The following is a 14,071-nucleotide window of genomic DNA, read 5'->3' as shown; positions in this document are numbered from 1 at the left end:
CCTTGGCTAAAAGCTATGCTACCCCACTTTTAATCCTCTGGACATTTTGTCTCAAAAATATATAAACTACTCGCGCCAACGGCCAACAAGTCGATGAGGCGCAATGAGGTAAAATGGGAATCAGAAACAAACAACACTGGCATAAGTATAGACTGGGTCAGGATACATGCATCAGCACTTACGCACAAGGTATCGCAGATACTATCACAGACCAAATATATGATTATTAACAGGGCATATTGGACCCCACAGAGACTATTTAAGGTTGGCCTGCGGGATACACCGAACTGCTGGAACTGCTCCTCTGGTATTGGTGACCTTCCGCACATGCTGTTTGATTGCCCCATGCTTCACACCTTTTGGGCAAAAATATTTGACTACATTGCACACACGTTCGGCATACATCCTGCAAGGGAATTCATCTACATTCTCCTAGGAGCCTTAGACCCATCATAAAGGGGGACCATGACCGCCAGCTCCTGGATCTTCTACTAACATTAGCATGTAAGGTGATCCTATGTAATTGGAAATCAACGGGGGAGGTCTCCTTCAATGCATGGAGGGAATGGCTGTCCTGCATTAGGGGCACTGACAATCCCGCTTTACACTCATCACCATGGCAGGTTACCAACAAAAAATTATGGTCTTCATTGGACCAGGCCTCCCTCACCTTTGACCCTCCCTGAAGTTCTAACTGATGAGGTCTGTACTCAGTAAATTGGAGGGTGCATGCTGCATGAACTGCTGCATGAACTGTAATGGCTATATCTTGTGCTCACGGGCTTGACAATCTTAGAACCATATGGCTTGATTTAAACGGAGGGCTCTACGGAACTATATACAAATGTGAGAATGCAATGTTGGTACTTTATTTTCCTTTACTGTATACGCTTTATTTTATGTAATAATCCATGTTTGATTGCGGTATCTCTGTAACACGACTGTAATTCTTCTGATGCCTTCTCGCCGCTATCATTTCTGTTATTGTTTAACCACATGGCTGCTGCGGGGATTTTTGCGCTGTGCTGCAAATTGCTCTTTTGCTGCTGTCATGACGAGCTCAGCTCGTCATCAGCACACGACACCCGTGGGTGATGACGAGCTGAGCTCGTCATCAGCATCGAAAGGGTTAATAAAAATATGATTTGAACTCAAAAAAAAAGTGTGCCCTTCTGCCCTCTGTTCCACTCGTTTTTACCTCGTTTCTGTGCCCCTTTTTCCTTTGTTGTCCCTCACCGCCATCGCCACTGCATCCCCTGGGGCCCTGACTGCCCATTCTGTGCCCCCGCCTTCCACCTCCCAGCTGCTCCTCCCTCCCACCTCCCCATATATGCCAGCTGCTGCGTGGTCATGCGCAGGGGCCGTGCCTAAGGCAAACCTGTCTGCGCCCGTCCATGCCTGGACCGCGCACAGCACCAGAACCCCTGGCCCCAGCACCCGCCACGATGACCGCCGCCACTACGACGCCAGCACTGTGCACGCTCTCAACTCCGGATGGAGCCACACATGCTTCAAGGGCGCCCAAAACGCACACACTGCCCCTTCACCTGCCGAAACTGCAGCTACACCAGCCTCAGAGCCGACGAACCACCTGCCAAGAAAGACCCCAACCACCTCCGATGCCTACTACTGAACCCCCGCTCCGCACACAAGCATGTCGTCGAGCTCTGGGACCTGCTTGACACAACATCCCCGGACGTCGCCTTCCTGACAGAGACCTGGTTTAACGACTCCTCCGCACCCGACATCGCCATAGTCATCCCAGACGGCTACAAGATCACTCGCAGAGACCGCACCACTGGAGTCGGAGGAGGAACCGCCATCGTCCACAAGAACAGCATCAGGGTCTCGTTAACACCGACAACGCGCTCAGCACCGCCAAACACATGCATTTCCAGATCCACACAGACCCTAAATCCACCCTCGTCTACCGACCCCTGGGCCCCGCCCCCAGTTCAGCGACTCCATCGTCGACTTGATCAGCGCGCACTCCCTGACCTCCACCTACTACATCCTCCTCGGAGACCTGAACTTTCACCTTGAGAACAACAACAATAAGCCTGTGATGATCTCCATCCGTTCCCTTCTTGATTCTCAGTGAGTTTTTTTTTCAGCAATCAGCGCGGGGATACACAGCTGTGCAGCCATGCGCTTTATAAATGTTTTATTATTATTATTATTATTATTATTAACAACAACAACTCCACAACCCTGATAGATAACCTCGCCAATCTTGGACTGAAGCAACTCGTCACAACGCCCACCCACTCCGCCGGACACACGCTCGACCCAGTTGTTTCCTCAAGCCTGCACGTCTGTCAGCCACACCACCGAACCCCTCTGGAACGACCACCGCTGCATCCACTTCGCCTTCCAGAAACCCACCACACACCACCGCAGCCAACATATCCCCCGCCGCTGCTGGAGAAAAATCACCGAAGACCAACTACACGCAAACCTCGCCCTCAGCCCACCCACCGAACCCTCCAACAACAACGACGCTGCCCACAGCCTCAGAATCGAAGACTGCGCCAACACCCTCACCCCGCTGAAGAATCCCCCCCACAGAGACACCAGAAAGAGGGCCAGCTTGTTCACCCCAGAACTCCTAGCCTCCAAGCAAGCCTGCCGGAAACTAGAGAAGAAATGGCACACAGAGAACAAACTCCAGACAGCCACGCAGCACACCAGGACGCCATCTGCAATCAACTCCACATCAGGGCGGCCAACAGGACCTCCTTCAAAGACCACCTCGACAACAACACACACAATAGCAAGGAGCGCCTTAACATTGTGAAGGAACTCTCCAACCCCAGCTCCAACACCAACGACATCCCGCCGTCCCAAGCCCTGTGCGACTCCCTCGCCACCTTCTTCCACCGCAAGATAGCAGACATCCACAACAGCTTCAACACCCAGACAGCCCCAACAGACAGCAACACAACAGACCCTCCGCACATCATCAACCACGACCTACTGGTAGCCTGGGCCAGCGTGAGCATCGATGTCACCACCAAGACCATGTGCACAATCCACTCCGGCTCTCCGTCAGACCCATTCCTGCACCACTTATTCAACAGAGCAAGCAGCTCCATTGCACCCCACTTGCGCAACGTCATCAATCTCTCCCTCGAGACCGCGACCTTCGCAGAGATCTGGAAGCACGCGGAGATCAACGCCCTACTCAAACAACCTAAGGCAGACCCAAGAGACCTCAAGAACTTCCGACCCATCTCTCTGCTCCCCTTCCCGGGCCGGGCCAAGGTCATCGAGAAAACTGTCAACAGACAGCTAACCAGATATATCGAAGAAAACAGAATCCTGGACCCTTCCCAGTCAGGGTTCCGCAGCAACCACAGCACCGAGACTGCCCCCATAGCCGCCACCGACGACATCAGGACCCTGCTGGACAACGGCGAGACCGCAGCACTCATCCTCCTAGTCCTCTCTGCCGCCTTCGACGCCGTCTGCCACCGCACACCTCGCGAACGCCTCCACGCCGCAGGGATCCGAGACAAGGCTCTGGATTGGACCACCTCCTTCCTCTCCGGCAGAACCCAGAGCGTCCGCCTCCCCCATTCCATTCCAAAGCTTCTGAGATCATCTGCGGCGTACACCAGGTATCCTCCCTCAGCCCAACGCTGTTCAACATTTGCATGGCCCCGCTCGCACATGTAGCCTGACAGCACGACCTCAACATAATCTCCTACGCCGACGACACTCAGCTGATCCTCACCCTCACCAGGGACCCAATCACTGCCAAAGCCAACCTCCACGAAGGAATGAAGGCCGTCGCCGACTGGATGAAGACCAGCCGTCTGAAGTTGAACTCGGACAAGACGGAGATCTTCATCCTCGGCTCCAACCCTTCAACCTGGGACGACGTTGAAGGCCCTGGTGGGCAACCCCGACACCCACCAACCACGCACCCAACCTGAGAATCATCCTCGACTCAACGCTCCTAATGACCAAGCAAGTCAACGCCGTCTCCTCCTCCGGATTCAACAATCTCCGCAAGATCTACAGATGGATCCCGACAGATATAAGAAAGACAATCACCCAGGCCCTCGTCAGCAGCAGACTAGACTACGGAAACACCCTCTACGCGGGAGCCTCGACCAAGCTCATCAAACGACTAAAACGACTAAAACGCATCCAAAACGCCTCGGCACGACGCTCCCTCCCTCCCTCCCTCCCTCGCTGGTCTCACGCACTGTGGACGCTGCAGATCGAATTTGGGTGACTAGCGCTGTACTTTGTGGTGACGCTGTATTAACATTGTGCTCTGTGCTTAGCGCTGTGGCTGTACGCCTACACTGCATTATTAGCCCTTAAGCGCCCGTTTTAATTAGCGCTGTGCCTGTGTGTTTAGACGCCCGATTTTCATTAGCACTGTACCTTGCTGACGCTGTGTTTGTAAAACGACCTGCTGGTCCATTTGCTGCCCCTGCCTCACTTTCACTATCACCCTCCATTTTGCTGGTTGTGGTTTCCTGGACCGCCCCTCCTCCCCGCTACCGCCTCCCAGCTGCTGCCCCTCCCACCCACGAACACAGGGATAGCCTCGTCCCCTGACCCACTGTGACCACCTGGACCTGCTCCTGAACGGTCGCTCCCTCCCTCCCTCCCTCCCTCGCTGGTCTCACGCACTGTGGACGCTGCAGATCGAATTTGGGTGACTAGCGCTGTACTTTGTGGTGACGCTGTATTAACATTGTGCTCTGTGCTTAGCGCTGTGGCTGTACGCCTACACTGCATTATTAGCCCTTAAGCGCCCGTTTTAATTAGCGCTGTGCCTGTGTGTTTAGACGCCCGATTTTCATTAGCGCTGTGCCTGTGTGTTTAGACGCCCGATTTTCATTAGCACTGTACCTTGCTGACGCTGTGTTTGTAAAACGACCTGCTGGTCCATTTGCTGCCCCTGCCTCACTTTCACTATCACCCTCCATTTTGCTGGTTGTGGTTTCCTGGACCGCCCCTCCTCCCCGCTACCGCCTCCCAGCTGCTCCTCCCTCGCCCCTTCCCCCTCCCACTTATGACAGCTGCTCTTGCGCGCAGCGTTCACGCGCAGCGACCGCGCCCAACCCGCGCCGAAGGTGCGCCAAAGGTAAGCCCGTCTACGCCCGTCCGCGCCTGGACCGCGCCCAGCGCCAGACCCCCTGCCCCTCGCGCTCCCCAGCCCCCCCGCATTACCTATGATGCCGCCTCCCTCCTAGCCCTTGACCCCGGCCGCGCCCCCACCTGCGTTCAAGCCGCTCCTGGACACACCCATGGACCCTTCTCCTGCTACTCCTGCAGATTCAGCGGCACCGACAACATCTCCGCTACGACCACAACACAGATTCCCGACCCCAACCACCTAGAATGCATCCTTCTCAACACCCGCTCGGTCCACAGGCACGCCATTGACCTTTGGAACCTACTAGACACCATCTCTCCTGACGTCGCCTTCCTAACGGAAACATGGATGAACGCTTCCTCCGCCCCTGACATCGCCATCGCTATCCCTGATGACTATAAGATCACTCGCAAGGACCGCACCGACCATACAGGAGGTGGAATCGCTATCGTCCATAAGAAATCAATCCGCATCTCAACCAGCTCTGACGCCAACCTCGCTAACTCCGAACACCTTCACTTCCAGATCCACATCGACCCCAAGACCACACTCAGAGGCACCCTCCTCTACAGACCACCAGGACCCCGCGCAAAATTCAGTGAAGACATCACGGACTTCATCACCCCACACGCGCTCCCCTCCAAAGACTACATCCTTCTGGGAGACCTCAACTTCCACCTTGAAAAGATCAACGACCACAACACCGCCACCCTCTTGGACAACCTCGGACTTAAACAACTGGTCACATCCCCCACCCACATCGCAGGTCACACACTCGACCCCATCTTCACCTCCAGCAACCATGTCTCCTTCAGCCACACTACGGAGCTCCTCTGGACTGACCACATCTGCGTTCACTTCACCTACAACAAGCCGAAACCCATCATCCACCTCCAACCAACTCTACAAAGAAACTGGAACAAAATCACCACGGAGCAGATCTCCACATCACTCCTTCAAACCTCCCCAACCCCATCTTCTAACGCCAACGAAGCCGCCTCCAACCTCACCCTTTGGTTATCCAACACCGCCGACACCTTAGCACCACTGAAAAAACGTCAACACAAACTTGGCATCAAGAAGGCCTCATGGTTCAACGATGACCTCAAGAAGTCCAAGAAACTGTGCCGCTCCCTTGAAAAGCCTGGAAAAAAGACCCATCCACCAGCAACAAGGACGCCTTCAAAAGCGCCATCCGTACTCACCACCAACTAATCCGAAAAGCCAAGAAAACAGCATTCAAGGATCGACTTGACAACAACGCCCACAACAGCAAGGAACTTTTCAACATCGTCAAGGAATTTTCCAACCCCTCGGCCAACTCCAACGACATCACCCTCTCTCAAGCCCTCTGCGATTCCCTAGCCTCTTTTTTCCACAACAAGATTGCTGACATCCACAACAGCTTTGACAACCAACCCACCCTACCATCAGCTGACCATCCTCCCCCCGTGAACACCCTTAACGCCTGGAACCCAATCTCCACTGAGGACACCATCCGCCTGATGAATTCCATCCACTCTGGATCCCCCACAGACCCATGCCCTCACCACATCTTCAACAAAGCAGACTCCGTCATAGCTCCGCACCTCCGAGACGTCATCAACTGCTCCTTCAACTCCGCTACCTTCCCAGAAGACTGGAAACACGCTGAACTCACCGCCCTTCTGAAAAAACCAACAGCAGACCCCACCGAACTCAAAAACTACCGCCCCATCTCGCTTCTTCCATTCCCGGCCAAAGTCATCGAGAAAGCCGTCAACAACCAGCTCGCCGCCTTCCTCGAAGCCAACAAATCACTCGACCCCTCACAATCTGGCTTCCGAGCCAAACACAGCACTGAGACCGCCCTCATCGCAGCAACAGACGACATTCGAACACTACTGGACAATGGAGACACAGTCGCCCTCATCCTCTTCGACCTCTCTGCAGCCTTCGACACAGTCTGCCACAGCACCCTTTTACAACGCCTCAGAAACATCGGAATCCAAGGAAAGGCACTGGAATGGATCACCTCGTTCCTCACCGGAAGAACCCAGAGAGTCCGCCTCCCACCATTCAAGTCCGAGGCCTCTGAAATCATCTGCGGCGTACCACAAGGATCCTCACTCAGTCCCACCCTCTTCAACGTATACATGAGCCCCCTCGCGGCCATTGCCCGCCAACACAACCTCAACATCATCTCTTACGCGGATGACACTCAACTGATCCTATCTCTCACCAAGGACCCCAGCACCGCCAAAACTAACCTACACGAAGGAATGAAAGAAGTCGCCGAATGGATGAAACAAAGCCGTCTGAAACTGAACTCAGACAAAACAGAAGTCCTCATCTTAGGTAAATCCCCCTCTGCATGGGACGACTCCTGGTGGCCGGAAGCCCTCGGAAACGCACCCATCCCGACAGACCACGCACGGAACCTTGGCGTCATCCTGGATTCTTCACTCTCAATGAACAGACAAGTCAGCGCCGTATCCTCCTCCTGCTTTAACATTCTTCGCATGCTCAGAAAAACATTTCGCTGGATCCCCACCGAAACAAGGAAAACAGTCACCCACGCTCTAGTCACGAGCCGACTGGACTACGGAAACACCCTCTACGCAGGTACCACCGCTAAACTCCAGAAGAAACTACAACGAATCCAAAACGCCTCAGCCAGGCTCATATTAGACATCCCACGCAACGAACACATCTCTGGCCACCTTAAAGACCTCCACTGGCTACCCGTTAATAAGAGGATTACTTTCCGACTACTTACCCACGCACACAAATCACTCTACGACATCGGACCAGATTGCCTCAACTCTCGACTGTCCTTCTACACCCCCTCCCGCCAACTTCGCTCTTCCAGCCAAGCCTTCGCCACTGTACCTCGCATCAACAAGACCACCATGGGAGGCAGATCCTTCTCATACCTGGCTGCCAAAACATGGAACTCACTCCCCGCTTACCTTCGCCTCACCCAGAATCACCTAGCCTTCAGAAAGCAGCTTAAAACGTGGATATTTGACAAATAATCCTCCTCCCCTTCCTAAGCGCCTTGAAACCCTCTGGGTATGTAGTGCGCTATATAAATTTTATGACTTGACTTGACTTGACGCCACGGCCACATCACCCCCCCACCTGAGATACCTGCACTGGCTCCCCATCAACAAGAGGATATCCTTCAAGCTCCTCACCCACGCACACAAGGCACTCCACAAGACCGGCCCAGCCTACCTCAACAGACTGCTCTCTTTCTACATCCCCAACCACCAGTTACGCTCCACCGACCTCTCACTCGCCACCATCCCGCGCATCCAAAGAACAACCACCAGTGGGGGATCCTTCACCCACCTCGCCGCCAAGACATGCATACACACCCTCCCACTGAGCCTACGACAGACCCAAGACCTGCTGACCTTCAGCAGGATACTCAAGACCTGGCTGTTCGATCAGTAGCACCCCCCTAGCGCCTTGAGACACTCGCGGATATGTAGTGCGCTTTACAAATGATTGATTGATTGAACTGTATCCCACTAGAGTAAATATTGTTCCTTTTCTACATAACTAGCCAAAAACTCTACAGGATCATTTGCTCCACTCTCTCCTTGTATTTGTCCCTGCTATGTTATCAGGGGTTAACAGCCATTGGCCTTATCTGGGCTCAGAGACAGGCAACTGTTAACTCTCCCACCAAAAGGCTTGTATTCCAGCCCTGGAGCTGTGATGAGTAGTAAAACATGTTTTAAGCCAGTACTGGCTCATGCAGCCTAAAGTACATTTTAAAAAAGTTACTTTTCTGCTTGGGTTATTACAAATTCGATGTTATGTTTAAGACAGATTTTAAATCCAAGCAGGAAATAACTTTGAAGCATTATTCTAGCCCTTTCCTAAGAAGAGGTGTAACATAATTAGGGGAAAAAATGCCAGGACTACATAGTGAAATAGATTTCCACTTTTACTTCACTGTGAGGTCACATTAATCCCCAATATGCACGATGCCCACTTTGTATACACTATCACCTTGCCATCTGGGCTTGCAAGCCACACTTTAGAGATAACTTATGGATATATAAAACTAAGCTTTTCCTACATGGTAAGGGTAGTGTACCCTGCTATGTGTAACAGCAGTGTGCTTAAGTTACAGCTAGCAAGACCACAGGTGTGCTTATGGCAGAAATATCTTTTTGTAACATATGTGGGTGATGTAAATATACGCTGCAGCACACATATGACATTTAACTTTCCATGACTTCGGTGTACTTTAGGCACTATTTACAATGGACTTACAGGGAGGAGAAATAGGGAGTTCCAATGTACAGCACATGTTTTAGAGAAGAGGCACTGGCACTTGAATACTGTTTAGCAGTGCACAGAGTCCTAAAGCCATTAAACTTAGGGTCCAGAAAAAAAGTGAAAAATCAGGTGTGACCAAGCAGAAAAGGCAGATTTTCTACAGGTGTCCTCCACCACCCGTGGAGGCGGTTGGCAAAGAAGGAAACAGGAAGAAACCAGTGAAAATCCAACAGGCACTTCAAAAAGCTAACAGAAAATGCAGGGCTCAGTTAATGGCAGTAGCATTCAAAACTGGACTAGGGAGTCACCACAGGTGAATTTAAAAAGGCACCCACAGCAGGCACCAAGTACAAAAGCAGGGGAACAGTGCCTTGAACACTGAAAGCGAAAAGATCACATAAAGGTGAGGGCAACAGCATATGTAGAAGCTGTGGTCATCCCCCAAACAACCCCTCCTCGCAAGATCAATGCCAAAGTAGCAAGGATGACTGCGAAGCCTTGGGATGTCAAACGCCATAGCCATTAGGGAAAATCAGGAATTCCCACATTGGGAGCCACTGGGACAGCTGCAAAGATAGCAAGTTAATCTTAAAACACTGCAAATAATAACCCCTCCACAAAAGTAAAGGAAGTGAAGTGGACTCCACATCAAGACAAGAGTAATCTCAGCATCTGTGAACACAGATGTAAATAAAAAATTCTTTGAAGTTAAGCATAGCATAATCATGACAACTCAGAGTAAAATGGATAATAGTCTGTGTCCGTCTTCTCTGCCAGGTTTTAATAAGTCATACCCAGCAAGAGAGCAAACATGAGAGTTAAGGGGCGTGCTCGACAGGACATCTATTTTATAGATACGTGCAGATCATGACTAACTTATTGTGTCATTCTTGACCATGTGCAACACCCATGACACTTTCAGGTATAAATTGACATTATTCAATTCATGAAAGCGGCTTCGGGATTCATTTCAGCAAAAGAAAAAAACGCAAAACCGGTCACGCCTGAAAACCCGGCGTAGAGAGTATAAATAACTTAACACGACAGCCCGCTTTTTGGAGAATAATAACCACATTTCTGGCTGGTTACAATTTAGTCAAAACATTATACACTAGAATTACAAGAAGGGCCGTTGGGAAACTCTGAAGCGGGGCCCGGTAAGTACAGACTGTCCCATCTCCCGAACGTACCGACGGTCCTATCTTCCACTACGTCCCCCAGGCTATGTATTCCTGCCCTGCGTCACACCTTCCGCTCTACCCGTTTGGTAGGTTTTTTTAAACGCGGTTAAAGATCACAAGGGAAATTCAGGGGCATATATAAAACTTTATAAATAAATAAATCTAAGGGCTAAGAGGAACAACTTCGAATTCATTTCTAAATGGGCAGAGCAAGAAAAATTTCTGGGGGAAAAACACTTTAAACATAGACGAAATGTATTTCTGAAAAAAAACACTTTAAACAGACGAAATGTGGCTATGTGGACTACTCTGTCAGTTAATATACCTTTCACCGTCCTCCTAAATGATTTTTAATATTCGATAAAAACTTCAGACTGTGTCTCTTAAATAGAAAGAATATCTAGTTACTACAAGAAGGTAACGATTGTGAATGTTTTTCTTATGTTCCAATCAAGCTCAGACGTTTTAAAGAAAGGTGGCCCTGTGGCTAAGGCTTACCTGCGGTGTCCCAGATGGAGATATTGTAGGGTCCCCACTGCTTGAGGTAGAAGGCGCCCCCCACCGTGCTAACCGTGTCCTGGAACCTCTTCTCCACGTACATGTGCAGCAGGGAGGTCTTGCCTACATGCACGTCCCCCAGCAGCACCACCTTCACATCGGGCTTCTTCATCCTGCTGCCGGTGGCGGGGTGAGGGGCCGCGGCACCGGAACTCTCCGGCCGCGGCTCCATGCTCGTGCTGGGAGCCCCCGCCGGAGCCAGAGGAGGCGGTTCTCACGCACCCTAGAGGCGCAGCTGGGCTGCGGGTTCGATAAAGCGACCACCCCGCATTCTTCCGACGCCTCACTCCTGGATGGCAACGGACAAACACCGCTGTACTTTGAGCTTCCGTCAACTTTTTATGCGAGGCGTTCGCCTTCCCTGTTCTTTACGGCCCGCATTCCCAGAATCTTCATCTTTTTTGTTTGGCTTTGTTTTTGTTCTCACTTAGCGCCACCTTACTGACGGTGTTGGGTAGGACAGACAACTTTTACGGAACCTCTGACACACTTTTATCCGGATCTGGAAGCTGTCTGTTGACAGTTGCGACAGTTCCCTTCTCCTGTCAGAGGGGGCGGAGCAGGAAGCACGTTCATGCAGCCGCAGGACATTCCTCCACAAAGAAGCCTGCAGCCCGCCAGAGACAGGTAGTGCGGCACTCGCAGATCATTCCATGGGCACCGCTAGCACAGAAATATATTTTGGAAGTATTGTAGTACAAGACTAACATATTCTCGAGCACCAAAACAGAGGTTTTCTCTGTTTGTCAAATCAAACATTTGCAACCAAGAAGTTTTTTTATCACTATTTCACAGCTCTTACCCCTTCAAAGTTTAAAATAAAGGTCAGTTAGTATTAAATACGAGCATTAGCAAAGCCAATAGGTCGAGCCGTGGCAAGTCTTCAATTGCAAACATATAAACTAGACATTACAAGTGCACAGGTAATAAAAAAGCTGGCGACGAAATGTAGCCTGCAAATGTTTGTAAAGTAAACAACCCTTGGCAAAGCCAATAGGTCTCAACTTTGCGAGAGGTAGTGGATTTCTTTTGCTTCGGTCTACAGTACAATATGTGCATAGCACGTGTGGTTTGTATGTGGTAGATTGGAATTAAAAAATTTGCAAACATTTGTGACAAGAATTTTCAATTCTATTAATGACACGGCGGCTAGGATTATGCTTCTCATTTCTACACTGTTTATTCACAAAAGCCAATGAAAGAAAAAGTAATACACTACATTACCCATGAACACCTCAATGTCACATTACTAACCATAGATTATCCCCTATATAAGCTCTGACTAATGTGACAGTATCCTCTTTCTTTGAATGATCATCTAACAGTTAAGTCTGTAGACAAAAAACTTGATCCTGTAGAACCATCCTTATGGTAGCAGAACTTCCTCTTGAAGAGACAACCTGCAGCCCAACGGGGCTCAACCTCAGAACCTGGTTCTTCAACCAACGAGCTGTGGTATCCTCCTTGGGAAAACGCGAAGACCTTACATTGATGTCTTCCATCATGCTCTGCTTGCTATCAGCACCTGAAAGTGTAAAGGATTAACCGTAACACCATTCACCATATCTGATATCTCATTATATTAATCAGAAAGGGAAGGGAAAACATAGGAACATTTATGCAGTATGAAGATACTATGCAAAAATACAATGCAAGAACAATACAGATACATATTGTTTGGGTGGGATAATCCTCGCCTCTGTGTCCTTAATCGAATTGAAAATTCTTGTCTCAAATGTTTGCAATTTTTGTATTCTATATCAGGACCAGAGGCTCCGATTATGGTTGTGTGAGGACGCGCAGACCTCGGCCCGCCAGACGGAACAGTTTACCCCTTACCTTTCTCCGTCTTCGATTATGTGTTCACAGAGAGTCCCAGAGTACTGTGTCTTTAAGGCCCCGGGACTTCCGCGTCATGTGACGGAGTCACATGACCAGCAGGGGCTCAAGAGCGAAGACGTTCGCCAGGACCCCTCGAGGAACCAGGTCGGAAGGAAGAAACACGAGTGAGGACCTTCCTTATACCAGCACAGAACGTCGGAGAAACCGGACCGGAAGACCCCGCCAACCCAGCAGGGCAGGAGGAACGCCCCAACGCGGTAGTAGCAGAAAGAACAGACAGGCAGCCAGACCCCACCTGGCACCGCGAAGACGCCAGCCAAGGCCCCGGAGGGTCGTGGCTAACCATGGTACGAGGGCGCTTTGGGCTTCCCTGGGGCCGCGCAAGTGAGGAGAAGAAAGGAGGGGGTGGAGGGGGAGCAAAACAGTAACGTGTAACGCCACGCGTAAAATTCACAGGCACACTGGTGAAGGTTGCGGTGCACTGACTCCTCCCTCACTTTTTCACCCCCTGGCTTCCCGCGACCGATTCTAAGGACCCAGAGTCTTTCCTTACGACCCGCTTTGTTTTTCTTTCTTATCTATGTTCTGAGCCATCGGGCAGGACTCTGGACCCCGATAACACCGTCCCAGCACCAAGAGCATCCCTGAACCCCCGACCGAAGATTGAAGAACGAACAGAAACACTACAGTTCCCAGAATCCTTTGTGTTAAACCTTACAATAAAACCTAAAGACCATAAGTATATATTCCTTTGTCCTGGTCTGCTTCACCACTGCGCCACATGTGGTGTCAGAAGTGGGATCTTGGGCGCCTCACCATGGAGAATTTAAGCAAGCAATTAATACAAGGCCAGGAAAAACTGGAATGGGCGGTGGAAAAACAAATGTCCTCGGCCCAAGCCGACCGGGAACTGCTAAAGGACAGTCTTGCTAACCATGCCGACCAAATGTTAAAAGTAGCAGGTGACCGCAGAGAGTTGACTACGCAATTACAAATTCGGGCAGGAACAGGCCCTAATGTTTCTCTACAAAAATATGTGACAGGAGAAGACCCCAACGCCTTTCTCCTTAATTTTGAGATGGCAGCAAGGGCC

At 50.8% G+C, this 14,071-nt stretch overlaps 1 protein-coding gene across 1 annotated transcript in view; it reads right to left on the bottom strand.

Annotated features, from left to right (window-relative positions):
• The window catches only part of RAB20 (RAB20, member RAS oncogene family), a 168,127-nt gene extending 156,444 nt beyond the window's left edge, over positions 1-11,683 (bottom strand). Inside the window, exon 1 of the mRNA XM_086934753.1 lies at positions 11,077-11,683. Coding sequence (XP_086790879.1) covers positions 11,077-11,308 — 232 coding nt within the window. The 5' untranslated portion in view covers positions 11,309-11,683. The remainder of the gene's footprint in view (positions 1-11,076) is intronic.
• Between the last annotated feature and the right edge of the window lie 2,388 nt (positions 11,684-14,071).

This window comes from Lissotriton vulgaris, chromosome 8 (genome assembly GCF_964263255.1).
Source record: "Lissotriton vulgaris chromosome 8, aLisVul1.2, whole genome shotgun sequence".
Lineage (NCBI taxonomy): Eukaryota > Metazoa > Chordata > Amphibia > Caudata > Salamandridae > Lissotriton > Lissotriton vulgaris.
The sequence above is the reverse complement of the archived record's forward strand: the minus strand, read 5'-3'. Positions and strand labels throughout refer to the sequence as shown.